The sequence below is a fragment of the Notechis scutatus genome, chromosome 6 (genome assembly GCF_049901735.1).
Source record: "Notechis scutatus isolate UNSWTSFEM ecotype Mainland chromosome 6, rNotScu1.2, whole genome shotgun sequence".
Lineage (NCBI taxonomy): Eukaryota > Metazoa > Chordata > Lepidosauria > Squamata > Elapidae > Notechis > Notechis scutatus.
Genome location: NC_142014.1, coordinates 54,041,464 through 54,059,994, shown reverse-complemented (window position 1 = coordinate 54,059,994; position 18,531 = coordinate 54,041,464). Strand labels below are relative to the sequence as shown.

General features: G+C 41.2%; 1 protein-coding gene across 1 annotated transcript; it reads left to right on the top strand.

The window, feature by feature from the left end:
• The first annotated feature begins 706 nt into the window (after positions 1–706).
• CDC42EP1 (CDC42 effector protein 1) lies at positions 707–17,255 on the top strand. The gene is made up of 3 exons (XM_026694915.2): positions 707–958; positions 6,493–7,476; positions 12,893–17,255. The coding sequence occupies exons 2-3, from the start codon at positions 7,059–7,061 to the stop codon at positions 13,744–13,746; spliced, it is 1,272 nt and encodes a 423-aa protein (XP_026550700.2). The 5' UTR covers positions 707–958; positions 6,493–7,058; the 3' UTR covers positions 13,747–17,255.
• Positions 17,256–18,531: the final 1,276 nt, after the last annotated feature.

Sequence of the window (18,531 nt, the reverse complement as noted above, 5' to 3'; positions counted from 1 at the left end):
CGCTGTGCTAAATACAGCTCCTTAAATCAGGATGGAGCATTGTAACTCTACAGATATTGCTAAACTACAACACCTACGCTCCCTACTCCTTGGCCATATTGGATGGGACTACTGGGAGTTGCAGTTCAGCAGCAGCTGTGAGCATCTGCTATAGGATCGCACTGAGTGCAACTGGAATCTACTGCTTCAGGACAGGTAAACAAAATGCACGCGGGGAACAAAGACCACCCTTCCTGATCCACATTTGGCACTGCAAGAAGAGAGGAGATGAAGCTGCAACGTATAGGTTCAAATCATGTAGTCACTTACTCGCTGTGTCAGATGTATTGGGGAGGCGGGGAGGAGAGACGGTTTGGAAGGAAGCTGTCAACCAACATCTATAATAAACCAACTTTTTTTTTTTTTCTTGATAAACGGGGGGGGGGGGAACCTGCCCAAAGCTGAAAATGCCATCCCTCAATCCTGTTCATGGAAGGAAAATATTCCAAACCTCAACCTCTTAAGAAGGACGCTCTCATTCGGAAAGAGAGGGGTGGAGGAAGGGGAAAGATGAAAGATCACGAGTTTCTGAATTTCCCTCGGCTGGACTTTTTGAAAGCCATTCCGTCTTCACCGAACTTCATTCTCTGTCGGCTCGGGATTGGTCAATCAGAGCTGAAACTCCACCCCACCCTCTTTCCAAATCCCTCTCCCGTGTCCGTCGCTTGACTCGGCTTCTTTATGTCCACGGTGAAGGGACGGCTACGAGGGGGGGGGGACAACAGAGGCTACGATTGAGGGACTTTTAACGTCACTGGCATTAAGAGCCCTTCCGCTGGCTGCGGTGGTAAAAGAGAGTTTTCAAAACTCCTGTTTTCTCTCCGGCAAGTTTTCTTCGGTGGGGAGAGGAAAAAAAGACTTAAGAAAACTCAGAAAGGCGACAATCTGTGTGGTTTCCTCTCCACTACCTCCAGGACAGGTAACGTCTAAAGATTAGAATTTAAAGTTTTTGTACACTCGGCAAATCGCGGGTGAATTTTAGTACGGCGTGCGGAGTGTGAGAAAGAGAGAGGAGAAGGGGGAAAAAATTATGGGGTAGAGCTGGAAAGGTTGAAGAAAACCTTGAAAGAGATGAAGATGGTGATGGTGATGGAGATGGGATAAGGAAATTAAGGGGAAGAGGCAAACAATCCCCTACATATATGTAATGCCCTCACCATTTTGGCATGGGAATTATGTAGGAGACGCAATTCACCACATCTGGATGGCACCAAGTTGGGGATGTTTGGAGCCCTGAAGAATTGTAAGAAATTGTAAGGAAGGCAATAGGAGAAGGAGAGAAAGGGTAGGAGAATGAGAAGCGAAGAAAAGATAGTAAGGTGGAGAAATGGTTTGAGTCCAAGACAGATGTACCATGTGGAGCAGCCAGGAAAAAAAGAGTAAGTGCTGAGGTAGAAATTGCAGAGTGTGTCTGTGTAAAGTTGGTGGGATTTTATATCAAATGCTTGAAGAAATAGGACGCCTTAACTTTTTCAAGCATGAAACAGAAGTTATTTTTAATTGTGAAGTGTGATCATGTGAATAGAACTAAGCAGTAATACTTTTAAGATGCCAAACTCAAACATGAGCCTGTCTGGAAAAAAAAGTATTCCATGTAATACACACACACACACACACACACACACACACACACACACACACACAAATATTCATATACAAACCTCTCATGTTTCTGCTGTGGCTTATGAATCTAATTTCTTCGGCCTGGAAGCAACTAGAGATCTTCCAGATGTTTGTAGTTCCACTTCTAGATAGCATTTTAATTTAGTGTCTAACTAAATAGCATGTGTTTTAATTGCTGACTTGCTAGGGAAAAAATTATCAAGAAAGTAGTCCTTCCAGCAAATATTCTCAATTTGAACTCAAAACTGGAGTACAGCAGGATTAGTTCTTTTTTCAGTGTCTTTCCACTTTTTATATTCCTAGCTTTTGGGATGGCTTGGATTGCAGATATCCCAATCTAGCTTTTGGGATGGCTCGGATTGCAGATATCCCAAGAGCCATCTGGATCTTTTCCTTCTATTTTTGTTCATTTGTTTGCTGGAACTCTTTTTTCAAAGTAATGTTTCTGGTTGAGCCTTTGAACTTGTAAACTGAAATGCATTCTGGTGCTAATAGGCTGTTCATGTTCTGTGCAACTATGACAGTCTAGATAACAGACGGGAATTTCCTAAACCAAAAAAAGATGCTGATTGTATTTTCTAATTTCACTCCTAATTGTTTTAGGGTTCTAATATCAAAGGCAAGACAGAAATAAAGCAAACTTGTTCAAGAATGCCTTTTAATGTGGAGAAATTAAAATAACTTTGCCCAACTCATCATCCTCCATATGTGTTATGTTTTTTCCCCTTCATCTGTGGCTGGGTTGAGTAGGTATGATGAAGATCATTGTTACATCTGGGGGGAGAAATAGAATTGGACAAAGTCAGCTTGGACACTGGCAAAAACAATAAAAGGGAGGTAAAAAAATAAGTGCTATTTAGAGATACATTTGGAAGTATGCAGCATTAGATTCAGTAGTGAAGTAATAATCTTATGAAAAGAAAGAGGAAGGAAGGAAGGAAGGAAGGAAGGAAGGAAGGAAGGAAGGAAGGAAGGAAGGAAGGAAGGAAGGAAGGAAGGAAGGAAGGAAGGACTCCAGAGTAATTCTGGAGTCAGGCAGTACCTAAATCAAATAAATTAATTAAATTAAAAGATGGATGGAGAGAAAGAGAGACAGACAGACAGATGCCAATGCAGCCATTGTTTATCTGTAGCTGTACATAAACTTTCCTTAAAAAAAGAATAACTAGATTTTGGATTCCTGATAAATTCAAAGGAATGGGAAGAACTTTTGTTGATTATGTTGCTCCCGGGCAGCAGAGTTTGGGAGAGTCCCTGCAGTAGCAACGTAGGCTGGTTGGCAGGAAAAATAAGGAAAGGAGGAGCAAAACCAAAGATGGATGATAAGGAGGCACATAAAGCTGTGGCTTTATGTTTTATGTTTATGTTCTTTAGCAAGAGCAGGCCAAGGTGGCTGCTGGCAATGGGGCAGCAAATCCAAAAGAAAGCAACACTTTTGAGTTTCTGAAAGTTGTTTTTGAGAAACAGAAAATAATCTTCTGCTTGGCCTGTCACAGCTTTGGAACAGATTCCACCTACAAGTACCTTCTTCTGCTTTTCTGTTTCCTTGTTCTCCACCCCATCTCCTATATTAGTGAGATCTGCTAGGCCTCAGTGCAAGGAAGGTGGTGGAGGCTAACTAAGATGAGATGGAGAAAAGTCACAATTCTCGTGGATTATTTAGAGAAGGACAAAAATAAATCATAGCTTTTCCCACTAGCATGGGCAAATTTTAATCTCCCTTCTAGGAAAGAAAATTGATAGTTTGGGGTACTTTTCAGTAAAATGCGAGTCTGATAGTGTTAAGCAGGATCCAACTAGAATACCTTTGCCTGATTCAGGTAATAGATTAGTTAGCTATCCTAGCATTGTAGAGGTTCATATATTTAGCCTTGTTGTTTCCCTTACACTCATCAGAAGAAAGGAGGAGCTGTGACACCATTACTGACAAGGGACACAAGGGATGCTACCTACATCTTCCTCTTTGTGACGTGTCCTGCAAAAAATGTGTTACATGATTGGGTGTAGGGAACCATGGACATAACTTGGAGAAGGCATCCAAACACCTTTAGAACAACAACAGGTACAGAAGTGTTATGCCCAAGAGCTGGGAGAGTATTGGAAAAAGATTCAGATTGGCATCCCTCTGACTTCCTGGAGTATAAGAGAGAGGGTAGACCCAAAAGTGCTTTTTTAAAACGCAACTGGACTTTCTGGTTTTTCTTTGAAAAGCTCAGAACTGAAGAAGCTTCTTGGGTGAGAAGCAAAACATCTTCAAAGAAAAACCAGAAACTCCAGCTGCCTCTTGAAAAAGCATGTTTGGGATAACCATGACCTGGATGACTGAGAATCTCCATAGACAAGAGAGAAGGTAGTGAAAACACAGGCACCTATATACTTCTATTAGTGTAGATTATCTCAACACAGTATAGTTTTAGCTTTCTTGGGAGTCAGTTCCTGTTCTGTTCTATCTCTTAGGGATGACATTGGGTCACAGAGCCCCCATCCCCAAATATGCATGGAGATGAAATCCAGCAAGATTCCCTGGTCCCAACTACTCCTATCACCTATTTGTATGCAATCATTTTATTATGTTCTGATATGCATGTTTCCATCATCATAGGGGAGCATTACTTACTTTTCTTTCTATGCGTAGGCTAAGATTACAGGCTGTTAAAACACTGAACTGCTTCTTTGCAACCCAGTCACATTCCTCTTAAAAAGCAGTTAGTATGTGCCATAAATTCCAACTGAACTTACTCAGTTTTTTTTTAAATATTTGCCAGCTTCTAAACTAGTAGATAAGAGTAACCCCTGAATGAACAAATAGAGCCAAAAAAAAAAGGAAAAACACACAGAGCTGGGACACCACTTAGTGATTCAGTAGCTACTCCTGCTCTGCCTTTCTGGCCTTTCCAAGGTGAGCCACAGCATAGAAAACAAAGGAGACATTTGAAGAGATTTCTGGATATAGTTAAGTCAGCACAATGGGGGAGAGAACATTTTCCACTGAGAAAAGTATATAAAGAAGCATTTCATTAAGCCAGTACATTAATAATGTGCAAATGCTAGTAATATTTCAAATATCTGGCACTTTAAAATGTTGGATATTGAGCAAAAACAGATGCATGTGGGTTCAAGTACATGCCAGTCAATGTGTAGTATTGTATAGACTTTGGTTCACCAAAGCAGTATCTAGGCAGGATTGTTTCCATGTTTGAAGAGTTAGTTTGTAAAATAGCTTTCCTGTCCTGATGCTCTCCAGATGTGACATTGTAATTTCAATATTCCAGCAAGCAATTACACTTATGGTAACACTGAACATAGTCACAAAGTCCTAACTGCTTGAAAGGATTGGATTAACTATAAGCACATCTGGCCAGGGCAACTTCATTCTTGAAATCAGGAACAGGAAAGAAGATGTTTGCTTTCCTCAACTGGATGTCCTCAGATGTATTTAACTACAACTTTTGTCATATTTGGCTGATAATAGCAAATAGCATGATGGTGACTGTACAATGGCAGGTGGCAGTGCTGGTTAATCTTGGCTGGGTTCAGAAGTTAAGCATGGTCAGATGTACTGGAATGGAAGACAACTAGGAAATCTCAGGATTTGGGGGAATTTTTAAAATATTATTTTATGATTTATTTATTTAGTGAATCTATTTGCTACCCACCTCTTAATGAAATGACTCTGGGAGGCTTCCAGCATTAAACCATTAAAATTCTGACAAATATCTCTAAAATAATAAAAAATAAAAATAAAATTGTAGTTAAATGATGGAGAGGGGGAGAACAGGATGCTCGAAGGTGGATGGGTGGGTAGGGAGATGGGATTGCCTCTTAATTCAACAACCACTGCTCCTCTGTTTGGGCCCCAAGCCACCTGGCAGAGCCAGGCTCTTTTCCTGGACCCCACCAGCTGGAATCCCTGGACCAAAGGGTCTCACAGCATGAATCCTCTGCTGGTGTGAATAAGGCAGACCAGTTCCAGTGAGGTGAGATTGTTCCTCAGGTAACCTGGAGCCCCTGCCATGCAGACTTTTAAAGGTAATAACCAACACCTTGAATTGCACCCAAAAGCAGACGAGCAGCCAGTGCAGCTTGCGGGACAGTGATGTAACATGGGTCATCCTAGACCTAGGGACTCCAAGAATTGCCCGCAACACCATACTCTACACTGGTTGAAAATATACACTGGGAGTATCCTGGGAGTAAAACAACAACAACAAATTGGTAAGAAAACTGCATGGATTGGATATGTCTGTAAGTCATCAAAAGTTGACTTTGACTTGACGGTATCTTAGCTATTTTACTTTGCCCCCAGATGCCTGTGTTAGGAAAGGATCCTTTTAAGTCACATGTAGCTAGAACAGAATGTAATAGGGATCTTTGGCTCTGCAGAAAAAGAGTTAGAAAATTCTTGCAAGATGATGATTTGCCTCTGACCTGGAGTGTACAGAAATAAAGATATAGTGTATTGCAGCAAACTCTGCCGTCAAGCTCTATTTCAACCTAACAATAATTCCAGTCAACATTACAGAGGAGGCAAAGAAGAAAGTCATTTCCCCTATTAATATGTAATCTCTCTAGAATTGTTTGATCAACAGCACTTTGTGTTAAATACAAATGTAAATGCTGCAGACAGAAAACCGTCTCTGCCACCTGGTGGAGGATTCCAGAAGGAGTCTGCTTAATATACCATGTAACTTTTCTCTATCTAACCTTGTGCGTTGAACTTTCATCACAGACTGCTTGGTAGCACACATGGGCAGTGTCCACTTTCAAATTCATCATTTTAAAATAGTTTGGGAACTTCAACAATTACTTTGTCTCTTTTATCTTCTCTAGGATGCTGTGTGGCAACAATCCAGGCTCGGGACACAAGATGTGAGACTCCCACTGTGGCCCTTGCTACTTGAGGCCCCCATGGTTTTGCTGATTCTTACAAAAGAAATTGAGAAAGAGAGAAAAAGAGATGGTGGAAGACGAATCAACTCAATAATATTGATTTTCCAGTTTTGCACACGTTGAGTCAGGCAAGTGCAAACACTGTTTTAATGACCATTGCTGTTCAAAAAGAGAAACTAGGTTGCTCCTCCAAACCTGCAAGAAACAAATCAGATAAGTAGCTACATGAAAACTGTGAAGGGTCACTATCCAATTGGACTGGAGGGAACAGTGCAAATTAGACAACATTGTCCTGGAAGAAACCCAGAAGTTCCATGACAGACCTATTTTTTATTCTTTGTTAAATAGTCTAGCAGAAAGAAGAAGAGTGAAAGAAAACATAAACAATGGGGGGGCCAGGTATGTGACCATCCTTAAGTTATACCCGTGTACTTCCAGATTAACATAAACCTTTTCTGAAGGACACATTGAATTTCTGGGTCGGGTTTTTGTCAACTGGCTAGGAAATGAGTCTTGGAAAGCTACCCGTGATTGGCTGGGTGTCTGGCTCACACAGCAAACGCCGATTCAAAACAGAATTGACTCCGGACATGATCAGCCCACCACTGGGGGACTTTCGTCACACCATGCATGTGGGACGAGGTGGTGATGCCTTTGGAGACACTTCTTTCCTTAGGAACCATGGTGGAGAGGAAGTCAAACCCCACAATTTCTTTGCTCGGACACTGTGGCATGTGAGGAGGAGCCCGCTAAGGAACCGGGGAAGCCGAAACAAGGATCAGGGCTCATCTGCACCTCCCGCCATCTCACCCATCATCAAGAATGCTGTGTCACTGCCTCAGCTCAATCAGAGTCACTATGACAGCGATGATCTTGGTATAGCATTTGCCTTCAAGAAACCTCCAACAAGCTTCTCTGAATATGGTAGGTGGCTTCTAAGGTAACTCATTTGAATCAAATAGGTTATCTTGTTTTAGATATTTATTCTTTTTATTTAGATCAATATTTCTCGACTTTGACAACTTTAAGATGGGCAGACTTCAATTCACAGAATTCCCTTGCCAGCATGACTGGCTAAAGAATTCTGGAAGTTGAAGTCCACCCGTTTTAAAGTTGCCAAGATTGAGGAACACTGATTTAGATACATGACAAAAACATTTCATAAGCACACTCAAAAAGACATTTCAATAATATTTTTAGAAGTCTATACTTTTTGGATTGACAAGTGCCATACTGCAGTATGTGTTTAAGGGAAGTCTGTCACACATTACCTTACATTACAGTTTCTATGATTCTCTGCTGCAGTAATTTTCTTTTCTTGGTCTCCCATTCTTTTCTTGAAAACAGATCTGCAATATGTGATTACCAAATCATTATTTTGAATAATATGTACTGGCTCTTAAGTCGTAGCATTGTCTTAGTACATATTCAAATGACATCTTTGAAGAGTTTCTCAGAGGCTTTGTAATAAGAAGTTTTTATAAATATATAAGTCTTCTTTTTTTAAGTATAAAATAAAAGACTGTGAAAATGGAGGGTTCCTAGCAGGAAATCACAATGTGACTCATAGCTTTCAGATGTCCTTTTTTTGACCTTTCAGCCAAGTGCCAGCAGGCATCTGAGAGTACTTTAAAGTTTCATCAATTTTGGGGGGTCTGGTGGTTCTTCTGCTACATATTTTCAAGTCTACACCAATTCTATAAGTCATATGTTTCCAGAATGCACTTGGCATTTTCCTGGAATGATAACGATAAGGCCAGAAATAGCTACGTGTATTTTCTGGTTTACCCAACAATCCATAGACAGCAGGAGATTAGAAATGGGAAGTGTGCTTATAAATGGAAAGGGAAGGGAAGGGGTGGGGTAATCTCAAATTGCAAATATGCAGGAGATTGGCAAGTGAAACCAAAATGAAGCAAGTATGTTGTGAAGAGTCTAGAAACTGCAAAAATATCTCTGTTAGAGCAATCTTAACTTTTGCTGCAGAATAAACACTAGTACAGATGGTCTCACATACCAATTATTTCTTAATGCTTAAAGTGTCTGCAGTATCCTTGTTTATCTATTTGCTAATAACTTTTATTTTTATCTATTACTATATTGTTTATTCTAAATCAAAAACTTAGCATCTGCAGTTGAGTAAACTACGTCAGTGGTACATAAGCAAAATAAACTTTGGAAGAGTTAACTTGATAAAAAAACAGAACAGAATAATTTGGTGCAATAAGATCTCGGGGGTGGGGTGGGGCTATAAGGTGGCAACATAACCTTAAATTTTTAAAATAAACAGAATATAAAAATCTATTGCTAAGCTCTAAATAACCAGCAACTAAGAATTTTGCATATGTTGCAGTAATCAGAATAAATTGAAACATAGGATATGTTCAACATGACAGGAGAAATGCCTACCCATCTACATCAGGAAGACAGAAACCCTGGAAAAGAAAACTGTCGTATAGAAATACATGGTTACAACCAGCCTATGTGCTGTATAAGCCAGGCATTTCTCTGTGTGTAGGCCACTTCACTTTATGCTGAATGTAAACAGGGATAGGAGAAAAACAGGAGATATGATCTCTCCACTTATAAAAATGCACATTGCATACCTCCTGATTATAGCTTTTTAGACTTGTCTGCAACTGTGTGTCGGCATCATCAACACATGCCTATGCTACAAGAGGGTTGCAGATGGACTGATGCGCATACTTCCCAAATCTCAATTATATGTAATGTTGAGATGTGCATCCTGCATGCTGATTGATTGATCCAACTTCCTGTTGGCTTTCTTATTTGAAAGTCCTCTAGCTAGAACATTAAAACCCATAGAAGGATAAATGCAACAGCTATGCAACTATTTCTGGACAGACACAGATGTTCCCTGACATGCAGCAACATTGATGTCTACTCCAGACTTATGGCTTTAATGCCGTAAATGCATTTGATTAATGTCACCTCAAATGAGATGTTTTGTTCCACTGATTTCACCTGAACCACTTTGGAATCCTTTGCAGCTGAAATTGGTGTAACAATAAAATACCTTGAATCAATAAATAGATCATGACTTTGACATTGTGCTTACAGAAGTCAGACATTTCATTACTCTGCTGTAAACATAGAACTCTGGGTCTATGCTAATACACACAATGACATGTGTCTATTTGGAGAGTTGGTAAATCTGTCAAAAGAAGAGGTATATAGAGCAGTGGGGGGAAATCATGATCAAGGGCATTACTTTTTTGTACACTTGCTTTGGAAGTTAAATCTTCATGAGCAAATGCAATGAGACATGCATTGGTGGAAACATATCTAGGATTAGGTTATAAATCTGTGCCGTTTTTGCTATCTTTGAGTAGATTTATATGTAAGATGTTGGGAAGATTAATGCTGGGAACATGGCTTGTGTCCAACAAGGGAATCTGTATTCAGGACAGAATGCCAAGCAAGCAGCTGATAGAAAAAGAGAAGAATCTGTATGTAAAGGAAAGAATTTATGAAACAGGAATATTTGGATCATGAGAGGAAACCAGAATGAAGTAGAACAGATCTCCTTCAGTATCAAACACGAAACCTGGATGTTGCTCAGGTGTCTCCAGACAATCTTCTATGCACCCACCTGATCAACATAGGAAGAAGTCTAGTCCAATTCTTATCTCAACTCAAAACAGTGGAACACATTCAGGTTTTACACTGTTTAATTGGCAGCTGCTTTCTTTACCTCCTGTGGTGTCTGGATCTGCAGTATAAAACTGCAGCATTTGCACTGAGGTGGGACCAGGAGATTCACTTAGAGCAACTGCAGCTGTAGTTATCTTTGCCCACATTGCCAGTCTAGAAATGTGTTGTTCTTTCCGCGGCTTTCTTCAAAAGAGACACGAGACAATGCTGCCCTCTGTTGTACATGATGAATTGTGCAGTTGTTGCAATAATCACATTCCCCTTTCCAGCTTTTTACACTTTATCATCCCCGCCGTAAATTCCAGCTTCGTGAGCAAAGTGCAGAAAAGATAAGGTTAACCAATCATTTAGAGAGAAAACTAATTCCCCATTCTTTCTGCTTTTGATCTTCAGAGTGTAATCAAACCTGCGGTTCCATTGCTCCCAATATATTTGCTCCCTAAATAAGCATGACCAATATTTCATTGCCCAGGCCAGCTGGCTCTGATGCATAATTCATACTGCTTTTAGAATTACATGTTTAGCAACAGGCAGGAGGATATTCACAGAAGATCTTGACTAAGGCAGTGTCTAAGTACCTAAGGTATCTTTCTTCCAGAGATGAAAATGGCTGAAATGTGCCTTGGAAAATTAAGTAACCATACTGATAAGATCAATTATTCATAAGATCAATTATTATGCTTTTTAAATAAAAAGCAGGGTATAATATTTTAAAATAAAATTAAGAGTCAATGGGATGTAATGCGCACCTGGAAAAGAGCTTTGGCAGCTCAGGGCCTTCCTTGAGAGGAGGCAGTAAATTCCATCAGAGGCCCAAATTAAGAGACTGCACAGTCTTGAGCTGGATGGGGAAGGAGGAAGACATTCAGGATAGCTACACCCTAGAAACTCTCAGGATATATTTAGCAGGTTATAGCTTTGGTTTAGCAAGATTCTGTCCATTAGGTATAAGCAAATAAAGAATTGAATTTGATTGGATTTCAGTGTGTTGGCTCTGGGTTTGGTCCTGACAGTCAGCTAGATTTGTCCATACCAACAACCTCTTTTCCCCACAGAGGCCACTCCAGATTTTTATAGGACAGGGGTGTTGAACTCACAACGGTGTCACGTGACATATCGTGACTTTTCCCCCTCCCTTCGCTAAACTGGGCGTGCGCTTGGCCAGCGCATGATGTATCCGGCCTGCAGGCCATGAGTTTGACAGTCCTGTTATAGGAAGTTCATAGACCTCCTTGGTTCTTCCCAGCACATGTTTCTCCAACAACTGATATTCGAAACATAATGCTTCCCACAATATAAATAATACACAGCCTTGAAGGCACCAGGTTTGGAAAGACTGCTCTATGAAGATAATCTAGCATTATTTATATTTAATGGAAGAATTGTCACATTAACTATTTCGTTCTTTCTGCCAATATACATACAATAATTTTGATTAAGATGAGGAGGATAAATGGGCCAGACTTTCACAAAATAGCCTACTTTGCATCTTTTAGATATGTGAAATCCCATTGTTCAGGAATCATAATCTGAACTCACATGGCATGTTGAACAGGGTTAAAAATTAAAATGAATAATAAATAATTAATAGTTTCTGGTTCAATATGTTATGATACTCTGCCAATGTGTTAGCACTTTGTAATATCAGGCGCAGGGACATTCCAGACGGAGGCAGCAAATGACATCATGTATGTGTTCATATCAACCCACAACGGCCATGACTTTCAAACTGGTGTTAAATGGCATGATGCCAGCTTTTATAACGGTGTTAATATGCCTGATTATAGACCCCATGATTTATATATGTTTTAAGAGTATGGTATATCTTCAGTTTTAGTCTAGAAATAGAATGCATATATACTGTACCATGTGGAAATAGACACAAGGCGTATGCCATAAAATGGGAAAACAGACCCAGAAATGTAATATAACACACTAATTCTGAACCTACATATTTCTACATATTTCCTTTCCTGGCTCTGGGAGCCCACTGTTGAAGGATGGCTACTAAGTTAACTCAGGGATGAAAAATTTGCTCTTGGCACCAAGAACACTTCATTAGAAACAGCTCACAATTCCCTGAGCTGTGACTAATTTGCATATTTTAGCTGTATGCTATTAACACAAATGTGCATGAGGTGGCAAATGTGAATCAATGTTAGTCTGACATGGTGCACTCACTCCACAATAGTCTTATCCAGAAATAGTAATCTCTTGCAGAGAAATCTTGACTAAGCACTAAGAGGAAGAAATAACCCATATTTCTACCTTGCTCTCTCATCTCCTCCCCCAACCCCCTGCAAAAAAAAACCACATTTGTGAGCTTAAAGAAAAAAGGACCATTTTGAAATCCGATCCTAGAAATACCAGGTGGAGTCAAATATATATGATTAATTTTCATTTTCTTAATTATTTTTTGCCTTTAACCCATTTGCTGTCACATTGTCAACCTTATGTCCAGAGATTTGCCACATGAAAGCTGCAGTTTTGAGTAGGGTGCATGAAAAACCTCTAGTTTCCCTAGAATTGGGAACTAATACCCACCTGTCCTCATAGTTTGCATACTACAAATATAGAATTGTCACCTTCTGCTATTACAGATAATGCAGAGAAGTAGTTTTCTATTATTATTATTTTTCTCATGATTGATTTCATGGCCTTTCAGGATTGGAATCTGGATTCTGTACCATTCCACGTGTTCCCCGGTCTGAGAAGCCTCCTGAGAGCTCCCATCCTGCTGAGTCGGCATTGCAGCGTTCAGATTCCTTACTGTCTTTCCGCCTGGACCTTGGCCCCTCTCTCATGAGCGAACTTCTTCATGTCATGAGCTTCTCAGGAGGCGACAGCTCTGATTCCAGGGAAAAGAAAGAATGCGAAGAGAGCAAACCGCCAAGCAGCAGTGAGTCTCACTCTTCCCTTCACATCGAGAGCAACTGGTCAGACGACTCGCTACCTGTGAAGTCAGAATCTCGTCATGGTAATGGTGAAGAAAGCCAAAACGTATCAAGCCTTTTGGATTACTCCGAGCTTAGATCACCCTTGGGACATTTGGCCTATGCTAATGGAGACTCTCATTCTATAGAGATGTCTGAGGAAGGATCTCCCTGTTTGAGAAGCAGGAGTTCTAGTTCTGAACTGGAGGCCGTGCCAAAGGAGACCTATTGGCAAAAAGGGCACCACAAGGACTGTAACATGGAAGCAAGAGAATTCAACCATGCTGCCCGTGTCTTAGCATGCCATTATGGGGCAGGAAGTACCTACCGCAGTCCATCTCCACAAGAAGATCCAAGGGGACAAGCCTCATGGGAAAGCCCGATTGCCAACTCATGGCCCTTGAAAGTAGGTGCACCTGAGCAACGGGAATATTCTACTGGGTGGCGACAAAGAGAAGAGGAGGAGGAAGAGGAGGAGGAGGATCACGACAAGTCTGACAGTGATGAAGAAACCATTGTTAGAGAAGGACACAGTGATTCCTTTGAATATGTTGATGAAGAGGATGAAGATGAAGTTAAGGTTTGAACGGACAAACATGTTCTCTTGTGGCCTCCCACCAGCCTCTTAGGAGATATCAGAGCAAAATGAAACCATGTAAAGCTATCTGGCATTCTGGATATGTGCAGATTCACAAGGTTAGCCTTCTTTCCAGATGATCTTCTGTATATCAGTGCTTCCTAAACTGGTGTTTTCAGACACCAGTTTCAATTCCCATCGAGTGATAAGTTCTACCACATTTACAGAGTGCCAGGCTAGGAAAAGCAGATGTAGGACGGAACTGATTTCTCTACTTTGGTATGTCTCCTCCTCCCTGCTTTGTGGGTTTAAAAAAAATAAATAGTAAAAAGGAACAATTTAGAGCAAACCAAAAAGTATTAGTTGCTCTTTTGTGGCAGCTGACAGTTAAGGATGCTTATGACTTCCCATGCTCCTTCCTTCCCACTGGTTGATTGATTTCATCATGACAGATAATGCCATTATTTTTCCATCCCCTAGAAATAAAAACATTTATACTTAAGAATAGAGACCACTGAGACCTTTCATATCTCTATCAAATAACTATCAGGAAAAATGTGATTAAAAAAGAACAGTCTAGTAAAGGGAAGAGAAACCGTACCTCCATTGGGACAATATTCTCCTAATTGCCTTGTGATGAAAATAAAGATCAACTCAACTGTTTTTCCCATCCAAGATACTGGGACACCAGCAAGGCAGGATGGTTCCTCTCCTCTTTTTACAAGAAACACAAAATTTGGATTGTATCTGAAACCAGTTCATCAGCACACTGTCCAGTTCTCCTGCACCAGAACTCTGATTGAGATAGGATTGTTGTTTATTATACACCCTCAGAAGGAAATGTAATCCTAGTCTTCCAAGTGATATCATTCCAAGGAATCTGTATGTTAACCTTGTTGTTTTATATACTTCCAGAGCACGCACAGAATTCAATTTATGTTAAGGATCTAGTTTACTGACATGGAGGGCTGAAATATAACTTTCCATTCTGTATCTCCTAAATTCAGGCATTGGCAATGCAAAACCCTAACTAGCGATTTGTTTCTAGCACTTACAGCTTTGCATAGCTATTGCAGCAGCTTATCCACAGTGCTCGTTCAGGAAGAAAAGGAAATTATTTCTCAAGGTAAAATCAGATTCTGAAACAGGGCTGCTTTTCATGCTTCCATGTTCCAAAAAAAAAAAAAGAGAGAGAGAGGACAGTTTACACATTGTCTTTGGAAAGCCTTCCAGGTATTCCCTGGGTTTGCTGCTAGAGCCATACACAAGGCTGTTGCTTAGCTGAGAAAGAGGCGGAGTAATGTACAATCCCTGCAATGATTCCACTTCATAATTATGATATATCGCATGGTTTAAACAGGGAGGACCTCATGCATAAAGTCACCCTTGTGCATTTTCCTTTTCATTTAAACCTCATGTGTCTGCCACCCTGCACAAACTGCATAGTCTTGCAAGCAACTCCATACCAGGGAAAGAGGTTCAATGAAATCTGAAAATGCAGCCTTGCGTGTCTTTGGCCACATGCTCTGCGAACATACTTCTGCACTTCTGCCCACTGGTAGAAACAACTTTCATTGGTCAGGCAATCCTCCCCCTCCCCCGCTTTGCCTCAAAGTCCATTCAGACAACCATAAGTTATACCCTCATTAAGAAAAGCAGGATCTTTGAAGTATCTTTTGAAAGTATCCTTGAGAGGAAGGTCAGACTGCTTAATCCGAAAGTATCTCGGTATGTAATTTATTCTCACAGCAATAGTTGACCATCCCCCAAAAGAAAAAAAATGGGTAACTTTTTTTTCTCTCTGGCTAATTATAGTGGTGACCATTTTTTACACAGGGATATTTTGGAAGCATCGCTTGTTGAGATAAGTCAGTCTGAACATGTCTTTGTGCTCATTTTTGAAGGGGCTCTCAGACAGTTACGTTGGCTGAGAAAGAAGGGTTGTCTTGTCCTAGACATGGAAGAACATGAGAACTAGGCTCCTCGCTCCCCCTTCCCCTACATATTTTCAGAACATACTCATAGATTGCCCTCTTCCAGCTCCCACCCATCTGCCTGCATTTTTCCCTGATCAAATCACTCTCTCAAGGAACTATTCTGCTGAGAAACCAAAGGGAAGAAGTGGATGTCATATAGCAAACACTTTAGGGGATTAGCAGCTATGAAAAAGAAATGTTGCCAAAGGATCTAACATGCATGGTAGTGAGATTCCTCTAATCAACTGAAATCAAGTTTTAGAAGCAGGTATAAGTATGTTTTAACATTCTTCCTTCCCTCAAAAGGGTTCCCTGAAATTGTTCCTTTGGGTTGTTTTTAGCTACTAAGCAAACCAAAGCAATCCTAATACATGGAGATTCAAACCTCCATGATAATTGATAATTAAGATAAGGTGATTTTTTGTTCTTCTTTACCAATGTCTGTATTATTGGTAGGGTATCTTTTTGCAGCCAAAGACTGTAGCTCCTTGGGGATAATTGAAGGGGCACATAGACAGGGTAAAGAAATAATTAGTGGGATCCAAGCCCAAAGAAAGATACGTACATTTAGTCTGTCTCTGGCACTCATTGCCAGTTTTTGGTTAACTTGTTAACACCTTTCCCACTCTTTTCCAAGAAACAGGCCATAGATAAAGGAAGATCTCTCTTAATCAGAGGTTTGAACAAATCACTTACACCAGGGATGACAAACTTGTGTTGTCATGGTGGCATCACGCAACATATCGTGACTTCCCCACCCTTTTGCTAAGCCGGGTGTGGGCATGTCAGTGCATGACGCATCCAGCCTGCGAGTACAAACTACCTACCTCGGTTATAATGTCCTAGTGCAGGGGTTTCAAACTTGATTTCATTGAGGGTTGCATCAGGGTTGTGTTTGACCTCGGGGGGCTGGGGTGGGTGTGGCCAGCTCGACATCACTCATGTCGGGGGCGCCTATGGTGGACCGAGCACTCTGCTGGTGAAAACGGGCTTCCGAGCTCCGTTTTTGGCTGCGGTGGTGTCCTGCACCCCTCTGCCACTGAAAACAGAGCTCAGGAGAGCCGCACATGGCCCTCCCGAACTCTGTTTTCACTAGCAGAGGCACTGTGATCCTTTGCTGTTTCTAAGGCGGCCCTGCAGGCCGCATCTAAGCACCCCACAGGCCAGATCCAACCCCCAGGCCTTGAGTTTGACACCCCTGTCCTAGTGAGTACAGGTAGCCCTCATTTAGTAATCTCTTTATTTAGCAACAATTCTCAGTTGCAACAGTAATGAAAAAGGAACATTCTGACCAATCCTCACATTAATGACCTTTGTGAGTCTGTAAAGCAAAAGAAAGCTGAAGTAAAGTCATAGACACCATCACAGATTCATTTAGTGACCCCTTCATGTAACAACTGTGGTAGTTAAGTGAGTATTACCTGTATAGAACTCTGTCCTTTGGAACCATTTTACTCCATAGTCCTGTCTTGTCAGGTATACTACATGTATATATGCTGGCACTTTTTCAGGAACTTGAATGAGTAAAAGTGCTTTTCTACAGGCTTGTTCTTGGCTTGTTTTCCTGAGATTTGGATTCACTAGAGCAGTGGTCACCAACCTTTTAGACCTCAGGGACCACCAAACTCATAATTTTAAATCCTGCGGGCCAGAGACCCTGGGAAAATCCCCAAAAAAGTCTGCAGGAAAATTCTCCACCCCGTTTTCCTACCAATCGATTATTCTTTATTTGGGATCACAGGATACCGTCTCCAGCTCTGTTCTCAGGGGGAAAGAGAGAGAGAGACTTTTGGCTTCATGCAAGGAAAGCAGCAGAAGTCTTTCTTTCTCTCCCCCAAACTCCACCACAAATGAGTCTTTGTGAGACTTGTCATGCCGGCGCAGCCTCTTGAAGCAAGATGCCTTGCAGAATCCCAAAGACTCATTTCTGGCAGAGTTTGGGGGAGACAAAGAAAGACTTTTGCTGCTTTCCTTGCGTACAGCCAAAAGCAGAAGAAAGAAGTGAAAGGAAGCAGCCCGGTGGCCAGGCCAGGCACGTGGGGTGAGTGGGGCAAGTTCCCCCCCACTGCCCTTTTCCCCCCTCCCCTCACTACCTCATGTTGTTTGCAATGCAAGTGATGCAAGCTTTGTGTTCCCACAGGCCATGTGGGTGGTGCAGCCTTGTGTTCCTGCGAAGCCTGGATTAATTGCTTTGGGGGGGGGGTACTTTGGGGGTGACATTTCTCTGTGGACCACCAAAATTTTCTCACGGACCATCAGTGGTCCCCAGCCCACTGGTTGGGGACCAGTGCAGTAGAGTAGATGACAGTCATGACTACATTTGGGACACCCTCTGACAACATGGATTCTTTGGAACAAACAAATTCTTTCCATATTCACAGAAGAAATTTTTCTTGTGGCAAGCAGAAATATCTGGGAGATGAGGTCACCAAAATGTCCCTCACAGCACCATGATTGTTCACAAGTTGGCAGCAGCTGAGGAAGCCTAATCCTGCAGTAAGCTGTACGTGGCAGGAGGAGGGAGAAAAAGCAGGAAGAAACAGAGAGAATATAGTCAATAGGCACTATGTGGCAACATCCAGCTAAGTGATTTTTCTGTGGTGGATGGCTTGTAACAGGCTGACTTCAACCTCACTGCCTTAGCAACAGAAAGGACTGTAAACATCTTTAAACAACACATCAGTAGTGATTTGGCATTTAGCTGGTATTCTTGATGGCTAGAGATGTATTTTAGAAAAGGTTGGCTTAAACAAGGTGAACAAGATGGGATGTTAAGTACATCATTGCAATCAAGTGCACATTTTTTTTATAAAAAATA